Source organism: Pseudonaja textilis, chromosome 17, assembly GCF_049901715.1.
Source record: "Pseudonaja textilis isolate UNSWEBS1 chromosome 17, rPseTex1.2, whole genome shotgun sequence".
Taxonomy (NCBI): domain Eukaryota; kingdom Metazoa; phylum Chordata; class Lepidosauria; order Squamata; family Elapidae; genus Pseudonaja; species Pseudonaja textilis.
Window position 1 is genome coordinate 9,845,462 of NC_142006.1, and position 16,051 is coordinate 9,861,512.

General features: G+C 44.9%; 1 protein-coding gene across 1 annotated transcript in view; it reads left to right on the forward strand.

Annotated features, from left to right (window-relative positions):
• The window catches only part of CACNA1B (calcium voltage-gated channel subunit alpha1 B), a 123,051-nt gene that overhangs the window by 75,561 nt on the left and 31,439 nt on the right, over nucleotides 1-16,051 (forward strand). Inside the window, exons 21-32 of the mRNA XM_087914652.1 lie at nucleotides 461-678; nucleotides 1,485-1,614; nucleotides 2,202-2,331; nucleotides 3,495-3,554; nucleotides 4,202-4,308; nucleotides 10,958-11,054; nucleotides 11,415-11,575; nucleotides 12,211-12,348; nucleotides 12,656-12,857; nucleotides 13,190-13,354; nucleotides 13,450-13,560; nucleotides 13,919-14,002. Of these exons, the coding sequence (XP_087770778.1) occupies nucleotides 461-678; nucleotides 1,485-1,614; nucleotides 2,202-2,331; nucleotides 3,495-3,554; nucleotides 4,202-4,308; nucleotides 10,958-11,054; nucleotides 11,415-11,575; nucleotides 12,211-12,348; nucleotides 12,656-12,857; nucleotides 13,190-13,354; nucleotides 13,450-13,560; nucleotides 13,919-14,002 (1,603 nt within the window). The remainder of the gene's footprint in view (nucleotides 1-460; nucleotides 679-1,484; nucleotides 1,615-2,201; nucleotides 2,332-3,494; nucleotides 3,555-4,201; nucleotides 4,309-10,957; nucleotides 11,055-11,414; nucleotides 11,576-12,210; nucleotides 12,349-12,655; nucleotides 12,858-13,189; nucleotides 13,355-13,449; nucleotides 13,561-13,918; nucleotides 14,003-16,051) is intronic.

The window sequence follows — 16,051 nt, forward strand, 5'->3', positions numbered from 1 at the left end:
TTGCAGACATTTCCTGACCCAACTAGGTGACATCATCAGCGCTAGGGAGCATCATTGGTTGGGGAATGAAACACCTGCAAGAAAACCACCCAGCTCAGAGGACCCCCACAGTCATCGTCTCCTCCCCATCCATACAAACCCCACTCCTTTTAGCACTGAGGATATTACCTAGGTGGATAATGAAATGCCTGCAAGAAAAAAGCCATGCTCAGAGAGCACCTGGAACCCCAGAATAGCTGTTGTTGTTCTCCTCCTCCTCCTCCAAACCCAATCCCTTCTTGCACTGATGATGCTTCCTAGTTGGGTCACAAAACACCTGCAAGAAAACCACCCAGCTCAGAAAGCACCAAAGATCCCTCAAGTCTGTGTCCTGCTGGACTAAGAAGCTGTAGAAAGTCAGTGAGCCAAACATTTGGATGGAAGAAATGAGATCATTCCCAACTTTATTCTCGCTCTCCAGGGAAAGCCAATGTGACACCGAGGCAGGCATAAGTGTGACCGTGGTCCCTTTACACACCTTGCCCAGCACCTGTCTGCAGAGGGTACCTGAGCAGCCGGAGGATGCTGACAACCAGAAGAACGTGACCCGTATGGCTCAACCATCTTTGGACAGATCTGCCCCTGTCCACATTCCTGTCACTGTCACCGCTCCTCCCGGGGAGGCCTCCATCATACCAAGTGAGTGTTTCTAACACCAGAAGCTCTTTTGAGCCCAGGATTTATTAGCCTCGGTGGCGCAGTGGTCAGAGTGCAGTACTGCAGGCTCCTTCTGCTGACTGCCGGCTGCCTGCAATTTGGCAGTTCGAATCTCACCAGGCTCAAGGCTGACTCAGCCTTCCCTCCTTCCAAATGAGGACCCAGATTGTTGGGGGCAACAGGGTGACTCTGCAAACCGCTTAAAGACAAATGTAAAGCACTGTGAAGTGGTATATAAGTCTAAGGGCTATTGTTATGTTGCTAAGTGGGAAATTTGTTAAGTGAGTTTGGTCCCGTTTTATGACTTTCCTCGCCACCTTTGTTAAGTGAATCACTGCAGTTGTTAAATGAGTCACATGGTCGTTAAGTGAATCTGGTTTCCCCATGGATGTTGCTGGTCAGAAGTCCTTGAAAGGGGAAATTAAACATGATTCTGGGATATTGCAGCCATCATAAATGGGAGTCAGTTGTCAAGCATCTGAATGTAAATCACCTGACCGACAGTCGTAATTGCGAAAAATGGTCATAAGTCACTTTTTTTCAGTGCTGTTGTACCTTTGAACGTTCACTAAATGAACTGTTGTAGCTGGCCATTGGTAGGATGGCCTGGTAACTTGTCTTGTTGCCTTCGAGGACAAATAGGTTGAAGAAACGACCATTTCAGCCAGGTTTATTCACAAAACAGAAGTGGCTATTTTGTTCTGGGCCGCAGCAACAAAATATTGTGCTCCAAACCTATTCAGAAACTTTCATTTTGAGATGTAGTGTTATCTTTGTCAACCCTTTAGTGAACAACGTTGAATTTGAAGCCAAAATGGAAGAGAAGAAGGACATGGATGCTGAAGACGACATGGCCAACAGTACACCAAAACCAATCCTTCCCTACAGCTCCATGTTCGTCTTAAGCCCAACCAACCCGTAAGTCATCCCGTGTTAAGCAGGGATTTAGGAGGGACTTGGTAGGAAGAAGGAGACGTCTCTTGATAAGCCAGACGTGTTGATTCTTCTGAACAAAGGTCAGTCCTCCCTTATGTTGGAAGAACCCCGAACACAGTGTGAGGCAGAGAGAGAGGGAGAGAGAGAGAGAGAGAGAGACTTCATATTTTGACTTAGTTACATACAAAGAAGGTAGCACACAATAGATAAGGTTTAGAAGTTATAAAAAAGACTCAAGTACCCTTCTTTAGTTAACTCACAGGCTTCTGGTTTCTGGTGGAATTTCCCACAGCCAGGAAGGCCTGCTGAGTTCTGCCATTTCAACCAATCACCAAACTCATCAGATTCTTGACCAACACTTTGTTGAGTGCAGGCTGAATTGATTTGTTAGAGAAGGGGTACGCAAACATCTCAAGAAGTCACTGTACCATGTTGGTAGAAGCTCTCGCATCGCATTGGGTGCTCTGCCAGAGCCTCGCAACATGGTCACTTTGATGCGGCCCTGTGGGATGGTGGCCATGCCTTCCTTGACCTTTCCTCTCTCACTCCTCTCTGTGGCTCCTCTGCAGGATCCGGTGCCTCTGTCACTACATTGTCAACATGCGTTACTTCGAGATGGTCATCCTCTTCGTTATCGCACTCAGCAGCATCGCCCTGGCCGCCGAAGACCCTGTTCAAGCAGAGTCACCCAGAAACGAGGTGAGAGATGAGAGTTCAGGATGAGTTGTGGAGGAAGGCCTCTGCATTGGGGTGGAGCTGAAGATAACAACAGAGACAATTAAGACATATATACTGCTTTCTAAACTCTCTAAGTGCTTTATAGAGTAAGCATATTGCTTAGGATAGGGTAAGGCGGAGTGGAGTGGGGTGGAGTGGAATGGAATGGAATAGAATAGCAATAGCAATAGCAATAGCAATAGCAATAGCAATAACAATAACAATAGCAATAGCAATTCATAATGCTTTTACAGCCCTCTCTAAGTGGTTTACAGAGTCAAGCTATTTCCCCCAACAATCTGGGTCCTCATTTTATCAACCTTGGAATGATGGAAGGCTGAGTCAACCTTGAGCCAGTCAGGATCAAACTGCTGAACTTCTGGCAATCGGGAGTCTGCAGAATTAGTCTGCCATGCTACATTCTAACCACTGCGCCACCACGGCTCTCCACCTTGCCTTCTTCTACATGCTTCTTGGGTCCCTGTTTTCAGGCACTTGACCTGCAGTTTTCTGTCACTTGAGTGTGGGGTGGAGATGGAACCGATTCCTCTTGCCAAGACAACCAGGCCACCAAATATGGATCTGAAAGGGGATCCAGTTCCCAGACGATAGGGAAGCCTCCCCAGATCTTCATGGGCAGCTTACAAAGGATGGCCAGTTGCTTGTTTTCCAAAAGGGGCTTCTGTCTAGAATCCCTGACCAAGCACCAGTGGAAACCAATAGCATTAGCAACAACAGTTAGACTTATATACCCCTTCCCAGTGCCTGACAGGCCTCTCTAAGCCGTTTACACAGTCAGCTTATTTCCCCCAACAACCTCATTCCTCATTTTACTGACCTCAGAAAGGTCTTGGAAGGCTCAGTCAACCTTGAGTCAAGATTGAACTGGTGGCAGTCAGCAGAATTAGCCTGCAGTTCTGCTTTCTAACCACTGCGTCGCCACAGCTACCCATTGCTTCAAAGACCAGCTCCTAACCTGAGCCTTCCAGACTGAAGCATGTCTCAGATCTTGGAGCAATACAGATGGTGAAACACCCTAGTAGAAGGAATCTCTCTGATTTTTTCCCCCATACATAACATATGTTTCTTTGGATTCAATTTACTTTGGCTCTTTTTAACTTTTGAACTGCTCCTTCTCTTTTCAGGCTCTCAAGTACCTGGATTATATATTTACAGGTGTCTTTACCTTTGAGATGGTGATAAAGGTAAGAATCTTTCTCAAGATCTCTTAGGAGCATGTCTACAAAGGAACAATACACAAGCACGACATTGGACCACTTATTTGCATACTCATAACAATTGTATCCTGTGAAATCCATGTGGATTTTTGAGGACGTGCAAGAATACACATAAAGCAATAAAGAATATTTGTAGCTCAGGGTTTAAATGAGAGGTCCCTGGTGTTCTCTGAGCTTGGCTGTTTTCTTGCAGATGTCTCATTATCCAACTAGATAGTGCTATCATCAGTGATAGCATCAGTGCTAGAAGGGAAAGAAGTTTGGAGGGAGGAGGAGGAGGAGGAAGGTTATGGGTTCCTTGGTGCTCTTTGAACATGGTTATTTTCTTGCAAATGTTTCAGTACCCAAGGAGATAACATTATCAGTGCTAGAAGAGATGGGAGTTTGTGAGAAGAGGAGCAGGAGGAGGAGGAGGAGGAGGAAGGCTGTAGGTTTCTTGCCGCTCTCTGAGTTTGGTGGTTTTCTTGCAGACATGACATGACCCAAATAGCTAACATCATCAGTGCTACGTGAAGTCCATCAAACTACTAAAAACAATAGTGACATCTACCTTTCTCCCCTTTCTCCCCTCCCTGGGTCCTTCACCACCCCCACCCCCACCCCGCTTTCTGAAGATGATTGACTTGGGACTTCTGCTGCATCCCGGTGCCTATTTCCGTGATCTCTGGAACATCCTCGACTTCATTGTGGTCAGTGGAGCTCTTGTGGCATTTGCCTTTTCGTAAGTAGCTTCTTTTCTTCCTGAGCTCTGTTGTTTCCTGGAGTGGAAAGCAGAGCGATGCTGTGCTTGGGGGGGTGGGGGGTGCGGGGGGGAATTGACTGCCCTCATTACCTAGAAGTTCTCGCTTGAGTTCAGTGAGCCGGAAGGGATTCCTTCCATGGAAGTTAAGCAGATCATCTACCATTAGCATCCTTTGGTGAGGGCGCATTAAAGACGCTGAGCTTGTCAGCTGGAAAGCTGACTGACAGCCTGGGTTTGAGACCCAACACTGTGAGACTGGGTGAGTTCCTGTCCTCAGCTCAGCTCCTGCCCACCGAGCAGTTCGAAAGCATTCAAATGCAAGTAGATTAATAGGTACCACTTTGATGGCAAGATAACAGCATTCTGTATAACATGCCAGCCACACAAAATTGTCTTCAGATAACACTGGCTCCTTCAGCCTTGAAAGAGAGATGAACCCTGCCCACCTAGAGTTGGATACAACTGGAAGGGGAATCGTGTCCTTCTTTTAACACAAACTAAAGCGGGAATTGGACTTGCTGGTACTTCTAGCTTAGGAAACATGCCAAAGTCCCATCCATGACAATCATGATAATAGCTTAGTGCCTCCAGCGTGCTCTCTCTCTCTCTCTCTCTCTCTCTCTCTCTCCCCCTCTCCCTCTCCCTCCTCCTCCCTCTCCCTCCTCCTCCCTCTGTCTCCCTTTTTATGCTTCCTGGAGCACCTTGTAATTGTAAGCCACTGAATAATTCTGTCACAAACTATTTAGAATATCTAAATATCCTTTGGGGGATCAACCCTTCTCAGTCAAATGTTTTTATTCTGTTCGGCATTGTCATCTGTGCTACGATGGAGTCAGTTTTTCCGGCCATCAGAATCCAATTCCCGTGGACATCTGCAACAAATTCCCTTTCCTATAACCTTTTTTTTCTTTTTCATCTCACTGGTTTTCTGCAATATTCTGGGTCCATTTGCTGAATGAATGAAATTCTTGGTGTGCACAATACCGTTTGTTGAATCACAAACTCACTCAGGGTTGGGCTGGGTTTGGAGGGGAAAAACAGCCAAGGTAAAACTAACCAAGTTTAGGACATTTTACAGACACAAGATTTGTTGTTGACTATCTCAATTGTTTTGGGTGAACAGAACTAATGTTTGCTTTGGAGTTGATCTTTCCCCATCTGGGCTATAAGAAAACTTACTATTTGAAGTAGAAATGCAGTCTGCTTCAGAACATTCACAGTAGTTTCTACTTCATCTTTTCTGCCCCAATGGAGGGAAAACACTTGTGAGACACAACTTGTTTGGGAAATTGGGAATTATTTCAAAGGCTTGAACCAATGGGGTGGATGAATCTCTTCACTTTAATCTCCCAAGCCTGCACCAGGACTCTTAAAGTCAGATTGAAAGTGACCAGGATATAAAAAATAGGGGGGGGGGAAGGTGTCATTTTGGGGATAATGAACACAAGCGTTCATTATTTTACTTTTCCTCTTTACCCAGAAGGATGCATTATGCCTGGACTCCAAACTCTCATCTGTTTGTCCCCGCATCAAAGGACAGGAGTAGAGGAGTGTCTTTCCTTGAAACACAACCATTGTGTGTGTTCTGGGGTTGTTGTTTGGATTATTGTCTTCCTTGTGGCTGATTCTGCTCTTTTTTGTGTCTTCCTTTCACTGGGATCGTCTTTGTAGGAGTTTCATTGGGTAATACATTATTGCTCTCCCTTGTGGCCTTGTTATTGCCTGCCTGCAGATGCCCAAAACCTTCTTCTCCATTCATGTTACAACCATCCCATTGGCTGCTCTCACCCATCTTGGGTTTCATTTCATTTTTTTTTTAGAATCCAGCGCATTTATTTCTTGTAATGTGTATGGAAGCTTTTATTTGATTTCAACACGTACAAGTTAATGAAAATTATCAATTCTAGAAGAATAGTACAGCCGAAATGTAAATGAAACGCAAGAGCAAACTGCCCGATTCCTTCTTTAGCTGGAAGATAAAACAATTATTTTCAAGTGCAGGAAAACAAATGCTATCTTCTATGTTAGCTACTAATCAAAATAATCCTACCTGTACACCCCCCTCTTCCCCCTATAACTAAGCGAGAGACAGAATTTTACACAGCATTTCTTATAGCTGGGGAGAAATTTATCATGGGATCCATTTATATTGAATTTAATAGCACATTTTAGATAAATGCTATTCTGCATATCAGATAAACAATTTGATACAACACCTAGGACATAATAAATATTAATTAGTGTGAACATGAACCGGGAAAAAACATCCCAGCTACTACATTTCTTTACATTTAACCTGAATAAGTCATCTGAGCCTTGTTTATGCTATATCTCACATAAAATGGTATAATAAAAACGCATTAAACTTGCAGGTATAAAACATGCTATTACTGCTTCCATAATTTCAAAGGGATCGCAATCTAATATCTGGTGAAAAGATTGAAGAGCTCATTCCCTCCAAATTAGGAAGGGGCAGCCTATAGTCTAGAAGGAGGGCAGAGAAGAGCGACCAGGATGATGAGGGGACTGGAGGCTGAAACACGTGAAGAATGGTGGCAGGAACTGGGCCTGGCTAGTCTAGGGAAGGGAAGGACCAGGGGAAACAGGAGAACATCTTCCAATATTTGAGGGGCTGCCACAGAGAGGAGGAGGAGTGGGTCAAGCTATTCTCCAAAGCACCTGAAGGCAGGACAAGGAATAACAGATGGAAACTGATTCAAGGAGAGATTCAACCTGGAAATAAGGAGGAATTTTCTGACAGGGAGAGCAATCAACCCATGGAACAGAAGTTGTGCGAGCTTCATCCCTGGAAGCTTTCAAGAAGAGACTGGATTGCCATCTGTCAGCAATGGCGGAGGGTCTCCTGCTTGGGCGGAGGGGGGTTGGACTAGATGACCTACAAGGTCCCTTCCAACTCTGTTAAATTCTGTTAATGTTAATAGTCTCCGGTCTGCAGGTGTTCGGGTGGAGGGGGGTGGCATGAGGTCCTGCCCTTTCTTCTTGTCTTGGTCCCACCATGACTTACCAGTGGGGCATCCTCTGGTCCTTTCTTTGAAAATTTGGTTTTAACAACCGTTGAACCTTCTCGATGCAGAAACAAGAAGCTCAGAGTCTTTCGGCTGACCGTGATTCATGGTTACTCTGGGTATGATCAAGAAATATCCCTTTTAAGAAAGTCTGGAGATTCTCCCACAGATGCTTTTTTTCCCCAAAAGGCACCTGGACTTTCTTTGTTTTTCCTTGAAGATGTTTTGCTTCCCATCTCAGAAGCTTCTTCCGTTCAGTTCTTCAGAACGGAAGAAGCTTCTTGGATGAGAAGTGAAACATCTTCAAGGAAACACAAAGAAAGTCGGGTTGCCTCTTGGAAAAAAAATGATCAGGCGGAATGACAAGCTCCATGGACACCATAATTGTCCCAAAGGTGCTTTTCCAAGGGCAATCCAACTTTCCTTGGAAACGTTTCGCTTCTCATCCAAGAAGCTTCTTCACTTCCCGACTGAAGCAGCTCCTTGGATGAGAAGGGAACCCTTTTCAGGGGAAAAAAAAACCCACAAGAAAGTCCAGTTGCCTTTTGGAAAAGATTCTTTGGGGGACCCTTTAAAAAAATTGGCCTTATTAGGAGACCCAACTAATGCAGAATTATTTCAAGCCAGACCCCCCCGCCAGCACCGGGTGTTCAGGTTTCTGCAGGAAGAGGTCTTCAACATTTTTAGATCTTGCAAGAACAGGATTTTAAAGAAAATCGGGGAAGTCCAGAGAATGACTAACTTTCCCTTCCTAGGACTTGAAGTTGTACCAAAATTTCAGAAGGGAGGGGAAATCTTGTCAGTGTGTCCAGAGGTTTGTGTACAGCTGTAACCAGCGGTTTGAGTATAGGCAGGTCTCACTGAGTACCATTCATATATATGTGGATTCTTCCTCCCTTTTTGGGGCTAAAAGAAAGGTTTTCCAAGCATCCTTTTCTAAGGCAGCTGGGGAGGAAAAACGTCCTGTCTCCTATTTCCAATGTAGAAATTTTCTTTATTTTAATTTACTGGATAAATAAGGATGTGATTCACATTCTGAAGCTGAGAATGTGTTCCAATTTGGGTCAGAGCATAGAAAAAAATCCCATTGTATTCTGGCCTTCAGAAGTTGTGGGAGCGCCATCACTTGAGACTTTCAAGAAGAGGCTGGACTGCCGTCTGTCAGAAATTGTGTAGGGTCTCCTGCTTGCACAGGGGGGGGTTGGACTAGATGACCGACAAGGTCCCTTCCAACTCTGTGGTTCTGTATTCCACCTCTGAAGTCTTCCTCATCTCACCATCACGCCCATTTCTTGAAATCCATTCTTCTGCATGACTGGCACCAGCATCTTGGCGCTGCTTCTCATGACCGGCACGTAAGCCGTGGGTCGATTCCATGGCCCAGCATGGTTTGAGCGGAATGTAATCCGAAGCGGCCACTGGGGAACCTTGGCGAGATGGGATGGGAGCTGAGGTTGTTCCGCTGGGGGCAGAGGGGAGGGTCTTTGCCAAGGAGGAGCTGACGGTGGTCCTCGACTCACCACAGTCCATTCAGTGGCCATTCAAAGTTACAAGAACTAGAGCTGCAGTGGCCCCGTGGTTAGGATGCAGCATTGCAGGCAAACTCTGCCAACTCCCAGGAGTTCGATCCTGACTAGCTCAAGGTTGACTCAGCCTTCAATCCTTCCGAGGTCAGTAAAATGAGGACCCAGATTGCTGGGGGGAAAATATGCTGACTCTCTAAACCACTTAGAGAGGGCCGTAAAAGCCCCGTGAAGCAGTATGTCACTCTAAGTGCTATTTCTATTCTGCTCCGCTCTGCTCCGCTCCAGTCTATTTCCTCTGTTCTATTCTGGTCTGGCCTAGCACAAGTCAATGGGCAACTTAACCGACTGTGTTGCTAACTGAACAACTATGGTGATTCACTGAGCAATGGCGGCAAGAAAGGTCATAAAAAGGGGCAAACACTGACTTCACCACTGTCTTGCTTAGCAATGGACAAATGCGGCTCACTTGTGGTCATAAGTCGAGGACTACCCGTGTTTCTCTTTCTCAACGAAACACCAGCTCTTTGTCAAGGTGGGGTCAATTGGCGATGCTCTTCACCCTACTTTGCCGCTAAATGTTTCTAGCTGGAATGGCGTTAGTTTTTATTTCATAATAATTTAACCTCTACAGGCTTCCATTAAGGAAGGCTACGTGCTTCATTAGCTTCTAAGGGGAGCAAGCTGATTTGGGGGGGGCAGGGGGGGCATTACCAAGGATGAGCCTTGGACCTCTTTGCTGAAAGGGCCTATGACATTTTGCCACGGCCAACTCACCATAGCCAAGTTGCTGCAGGACAAGAATTATACTAACCTCAAAGAAATGGTGGGATAGGTTGACTCAGCCTTCCATCCTTCTGAGGCAGGTAAAATGAGGACCCAGGTTGTTGGGGGCAATAGGCTGACTCTATAAACCACTTTAGAGAGGGCCGTAAAGCATTGGGAAGCGGTATAGAAGAGCTATTGTTGTTACTTTCTTCCTTGCCTTGCCTTCCTTCTCTCCCTCCCTTTTCTCCTTCCTTCCTTCCTTCCTTCCTTCCTTCCTTCCTTCCTTCCTTCCTTCCTTCCTTCCTTCCTTCCTTCCTTCCTTCCTTCCTTCCTTGCCATGGTGGCATAGTAGTTAGAATGCAGTATTGCAGAATAACTCTGCCCACTGCCATGAGTTCGATCCTCATCAGCTCAAGGTTGACTCAGCCTTCCAGCCTTCCAAAGTTGGTGAAAAAAAGAGGACCCAGATTGTTGGGGGGAAATATGCTGACTCTGTAAACGACCTAGAGAGGGCGGTAAAGCCCAGTGAAGCGGTATATAAGTCTAAATGCTATTGCTATTAAAGGACGGGTGCAAAAGGAGGGACAAAATGAAATGCAAATGGCAAAAAATAAATTTTATTTATTGATTTATGTGGAAGAATTAAATTGAATTGTGGCGAGCTGGCCATGGGGAAGGGTCCCACTCCATTCTCAGAATGCCTCAGTCTTGCTGTCCATTGCCACTCTGAAAGGGTGGGGGGACGTTCCTCTCTCTCTGGGAGAAACAATTTCACAGACTTTCTGCAGTTCGGGTAGCAAGGAGACCTATAGGGCCACGTATGCAAAACAAGGACTCATTTAAGGCAACGGATAAGAACAGCGACAACCTCTGAGCAAGCCGCCCCCTCTTGAGCTCCCGAGCTTGATTCAATCACCCGAATGAGATAAAATTGAGTGCAGTTTTATGTCATTTGATGAAACGTTTGTCAACCATTACAGCCTCTTGCAATTGTTGGCTGGGCCGTTTGCAACTGGGGTGGAAGTGGATACCAGCATGAAAACAAAGGAACTTTTTCCAGGGTTAACAGAACTCAAAAGCCTGGAATCTCGCAATGGTGTTTTTGAGCTGTGCTTGATTTCCACGCCATCTTATCCACGAGAGAAGAGAAGATGTTGCATTTTGGGGTGCTGCAAAGAGAGGGGAAAAGGAAAATATAGTCGATTGCCGGGGGGGATGTTATATATTTTCCTAGCAGTGAGAACTTTGAAGTGAGTTGGGCCAGGACCAAGCCCTCTTCTTGATGTCATGATTTTTTATTTTTTACTGCAGAGGGAACAAAGGGAAGGATATTAACACCATTAAGTCCCTCCGCGTGCTACGGGTCCTTCGGCCACTGAAAACCATCAAACGTCTACCCAAACTGAAGGTAAGGCAACAACAGCTGCGGAAACGTACTACTGACTTAAGACCAGGGGTGCGACTCAACCGGCGTAACAACGGGTTCGGTGAATGCGTCCTTTGCGTGCACGCAGAGTGTTTGCTACTGACCTTCTCCAGCAATCTTTGTGAGTTAAATAGCTGATGCGCAGCAATCCACTGTGCCGCGCAAATCAGCTGAGCTTCAAAACCAGGATATAGAGCACAGAATAGAGCGGGGCCAGGCAGGTGGGCTGATCCTCGGAGCAAACCGGTAGAATCCCATCCCTGCTTAAGAGGACTGGTAAGTTGGACATCTGAGCTTGATTTTTCTGATTCTGAAAGGGCCTTTTTGCTCCCTTTGGCGCAGGCAGTCTTCGACTGCGTGGTAAACTCCCTGAAGAACGTTCTCAACATCCTCATCGTCTACATGCTCTTCATGTTTATCTTTGCCGTCATCGCAGTGCAGCTTTTCAAAGGCCGGTTCTTCTACTGCACCGACGAATCGAAGGACTTGGAGAAAGACTGCAGGTGCCCCAATCTAATGGCAGGTTAGGGCAGGGCCGGAGTGGAGTGGATGCAAAGGCTTCCAGGTCTCCATGTAGCCAGAGGATATATTCAATTTTCTAAAGGCGGGGGAGGGGGGGGGAATGACCAAACCTTTATTAAAGCAAGTCCTACAAAGATTAAGTACTCCAGGACTTTTCATAACAGGATAACAGAGTTGGAAGGGACCTTGGAGGTCTTCTAGTCCAACCCCGCCTGCTCAGGCAGGAAACCATAGTTGATACAATTTGAGACAAATCGCTGTCCCATTTCTTCATAAAAGCCTCCAAATATGGAGCAGTCACAACCTCTGGAGGCAAGTGAATCCACTGGTCGATTGTCCTCCTCACTGCCAGGAATTTCCTCCTTAGTTCCAGGTTGTTTTTGAAAAAAGTTGGTTTGGGGTTTGAAGCAGAGTCCTCGGCACTAAAAAAGGGCATTTTCAATTCCCAAATAATTCAGATTGAGGAGGTGTCGCAGTTCTCTATGCCTGTGTGAGCTGCACCAATAATTTTAATCAGGGCATTGCTTGCAAAAAAAACTGTTGAGAGAAACAAATCTCAGTTTTGACAGACTTGGATATGTGGCTTGTTTTAAACCCCATGTTTTGTCTCTTCTAGAGGCCAGTATCTGGCTTACGAAAAGGATGAAGTGGAAGCTCAGCCCAGGCAGTGGAAGAAATATGATTTCCATTATGACAACGTCCTCTGGGCTCTGTTGACCCTGTTCACCGTCTCCACTGGAGAAGGGTGGCCCACGTGAGTTTGCCTCCTTGGCCCTCCTCCGCTTTATTCCTAATGGCAGCCTGGTAAAGAGTGAGAAAACTTTCCCTGCGTTTTGGTGGATTTGAAGCCTTACCTTGATCTTATCTCTCTCTCTTTCTTTCTCTTTCTTTCTTTCTTTCTTTCTTTCTTTCTTTCTTTCTTTCTTTCTTTCTTTCTTTCTTTCTTTCTTTCTTTCTTTCTTTCTTTCTACCTTTCTTTCTTTCTACCTTTCTTTCTTTCCTCTTTCTTTCCACCTTTCTTTCTTCTTTTCTTTCTTTCCTTCCTTCCCTTCCGTTTGCAGTGTTTTGAAGCACTCTGTGGATGCAACGTATGAAAACCAAGGTCCAAGTCCTGGCTACCGGATGGAGATGTCGATCTTTTACGTGGTCTATTTTGTCGTCTTCCCATTTTTCTTTGTGAATATCTTTGTAGCTTTGATCATCATCACCTTCCAAGAACAGGGTGACAAAGTGATGTCTGAATGCAGCCTGGAGAAAAATGAGGTACTTGCTCTGATTCGCTAGGATTATGCAGTTGAGTTGAACAATGAGCGGTAAAAGGTTTCAGACCATTTTGGGGAAGAGAATCTCACCCAGTTTCCAGGATATTTTTTGCTTCACCCGTGCTCTTGGTCCAGCTGTAGAGATCAGCTAACCTCTCAAGGCTGATCGGATCGTGATATGAAATGTGTAACTAGCTATTTGCTGTAATTGCAAGTGCAGAGAGCTGATGGCCTGGAAGGAGACCATTCCGGAGGAGGAGGAGGAGGAGGGAGAAGTAAGGTTGTGCTCTTGTGACTTTTTCTCTTCGTCTTGCTGTTTTTCTTCCCTTGCAGAGAGCCTGCATAGATTTTGCCATTAGTGCCAAGCCTTTAACCCGCTACATGCCCCAAAACAAACAGTCATTCCAGTACAGGATGTGGAGATTTGTGGTGTCTCTTCCTTTTGAGTACTTTATCATGGTCCTGATTGCGCTGAATACCATCGTGCTTATGATGAAGGTTAGCAACATCCGGGGTAGTTCATGAGGACTCTTGACTTACTTTTCTGCTTGCTGCAACTTGACTTTTCTTCCACTCCCCCTTCTTTAATTTAGTTCTATGGTGCCCCCGAACCCTATGAAGATATGCTGAAATGCCTCAATATTGTCTTCACCTCCATGTTTTCACTGGAATGTATCTTGAAGATCATCGCCTTTGGTGCATTGGTACGAGCTTGATGTCATCACGGACAGAGACAAGTTCTCCCTTTTAAATTGAAGTTCTCACTTTCCCTATTCATTTCCAAATTATTCTATTCCTATTCTGTATTCTGTATTCTATTCTCCTCTCCTCTATTCTCTATTTAATTCTCTATTATATTCTCTACTCTGTATTCTATTCTATTCTATTCTATTCTATTCTATTCTATTCTATTCTCTATTCCATTATCCATTACTCTACTCCATTATCTACTGTACTCTATTCTATTTTTTACTCTACACTCTACTGTATTCTATCTATTCTACTCTACTCTACTCTACTACTTTGAATGGGATCTGAAGAATCTTCCTTTGTCTCTTACAGAATTATTTTCGTGATGCCTGGAACATTTTTGATTTTGTCACAGTTTTGGGAAGTATTACTGATATTTTAGTCACAGAGATTGCGGTGAGTACCAACTGGAGATTTGTTTTTCTTTAGCAAACCATGTTTTTTTTTTAAAAAAAGGGACGGATCTAGAGAATCTTTTGGATAGACCTCTTGGGGAATTGTAAATTTTGGAGAACTAACGCTAATATTGAGATGGGTAAGTGATGAAGATACATCTTGAACTGCTTCAGAAGAGAACAAATATTATGAGACCTTCTGATTCTCCTCTCTTGACCCATATTTAGGTTTTGTGACCTTTTGTGACTTCAAAGGGATTTTGCAGAGCTCCTGATTTTGGGTCTGTCATGCTTGGCACTATTAATTATGGTCAACATCTATCACTTTAGATGTTGGGCAACACGTTGTCCTCCAGATGTTTCTAAATGAAACCAGGAGGACAGCGTGAACACTGAACATTGGCCAGGATGTCTGGGTCTTCAGCAGCCTCTGAAGTGTCAGGGTTCCCATGCTCCCAGGAAGAAACAAGAAGATCGGGGTTTGATGACTTGTTTGAACTCTCTTGTTTCTTTTTCCAAGCTGACTCCAAGTTGGGACTTCTGGCCTTTCTCCTTGTTGGGAGAAAGCAAGGAAACCATGGTTCCCACTCTGGGCTAAGTCTCATGACTGACCTCCAGCTTTTCTGGAGCCACTTTAGAGGCTTCTAAGAAAATACATCCCAATCCACGTCAAGTCCACACTTGAGAGCGGATATTTGGACAACTTGAATTATGTCCTAAGGTTCTTCTCTTTTCAAGTTCAAGTTTGTATATCTTTTGGAAACTTTAAGGCGTTGGTGGCAAGGGATGGTAAGTCGATTTTTTACAACTGAAAAGGGTTGTTCACAGGGACACTATGTACAATGCCAAAGAATTAATTAAATATCCACATACTCAAATTTGTTTCTGCTGGTATCCAGTGGCAATAGATCATTCCGCTCGGGTGGTCAACCATATTTGCAAATTCTTTCCCGAAAGCCATAATTCTTGCTGCCTCTTCTGCAGATTATAATGTTTGACACGAGAGAAAGACTCAAATGTCACCAAACGGCTGCATTAATCACATCCAATGGGTTGGATACGGTTTGAATTAATTTAAATCTCATTTAGCTTTTTTCTCCCTGACCCTGTGAGCAGCCTTTGACACCGAGGTTTATTATCGTTGCTTCTTCCTTCTGCCCTCCGTGTAATGACAGCTTGGTCTTGGCTATATCCGTGCAAGATGTGGCCCGAGGTTACTGAATTAATTCATGTTCTGAGTTTGTGCAATGCCGACCTGTAATGTAAGCAGACCAGATGGAGTCGCTTGATAATCAGAGCCACTCCCTATCAAGTTTCATGTAATGTGTGGATTCCACAGGGAGGTCATGACTTGATTCAGTCACATGGCAGGTTTGGTTATAAATCTTACTGCAACCAGAATCTCTGCTTTTTGCTTTCTGGACTGAGCTATGGGGTTTCTGTCAATGGAAGGAATCACAACTTCAGTAATAAGATGTCTAGTAATTCAATGGAGCTTTTTCAGACCTCCCTAACAGAGCCGTCATCCAGAGCAGATCCCAGCTGCTAATCCATAGCTTTGCCCTGGTGTCAGACTTCTTGATTGCCTGGATGTGGGTCCCTGCAATTCAAAAGGAGCTAGCAGGCACAAGGAATCAGAACATCCGTTAGGTTGCAGCATAGAAGATTTAAGTTCAACGCTAAATTGGCACCAGATAAGGATGGTGGGGAATTCAGGAGGAGTTGGGCTTAGAGTGCTTGTGGGAACGCAACAATTCTAAGCTAATGGTCTGTTTAACTCCACCTCCCAGCTCTGTCTGCTCTTCTCCTACAGGAGCTAATCAAAGGAAACTTCTGGAGGGTGGGGCATTTTTTCCCCCACCCTGAAATCCAGAAGTAGGGACTTCCTCCATATTTTCCCCCTTTCCCACCTGGTTCTAGACCTTTATCCTCTACACCTATGAGATGTTTAGCCATCAACAGAACCAATGGATAAAGAGTAAATAAAACACGTAAACGAACTTCATTTTCCTTTGATTCTGTCGCTATGTGGTGTACAGGTTTCTTTGGC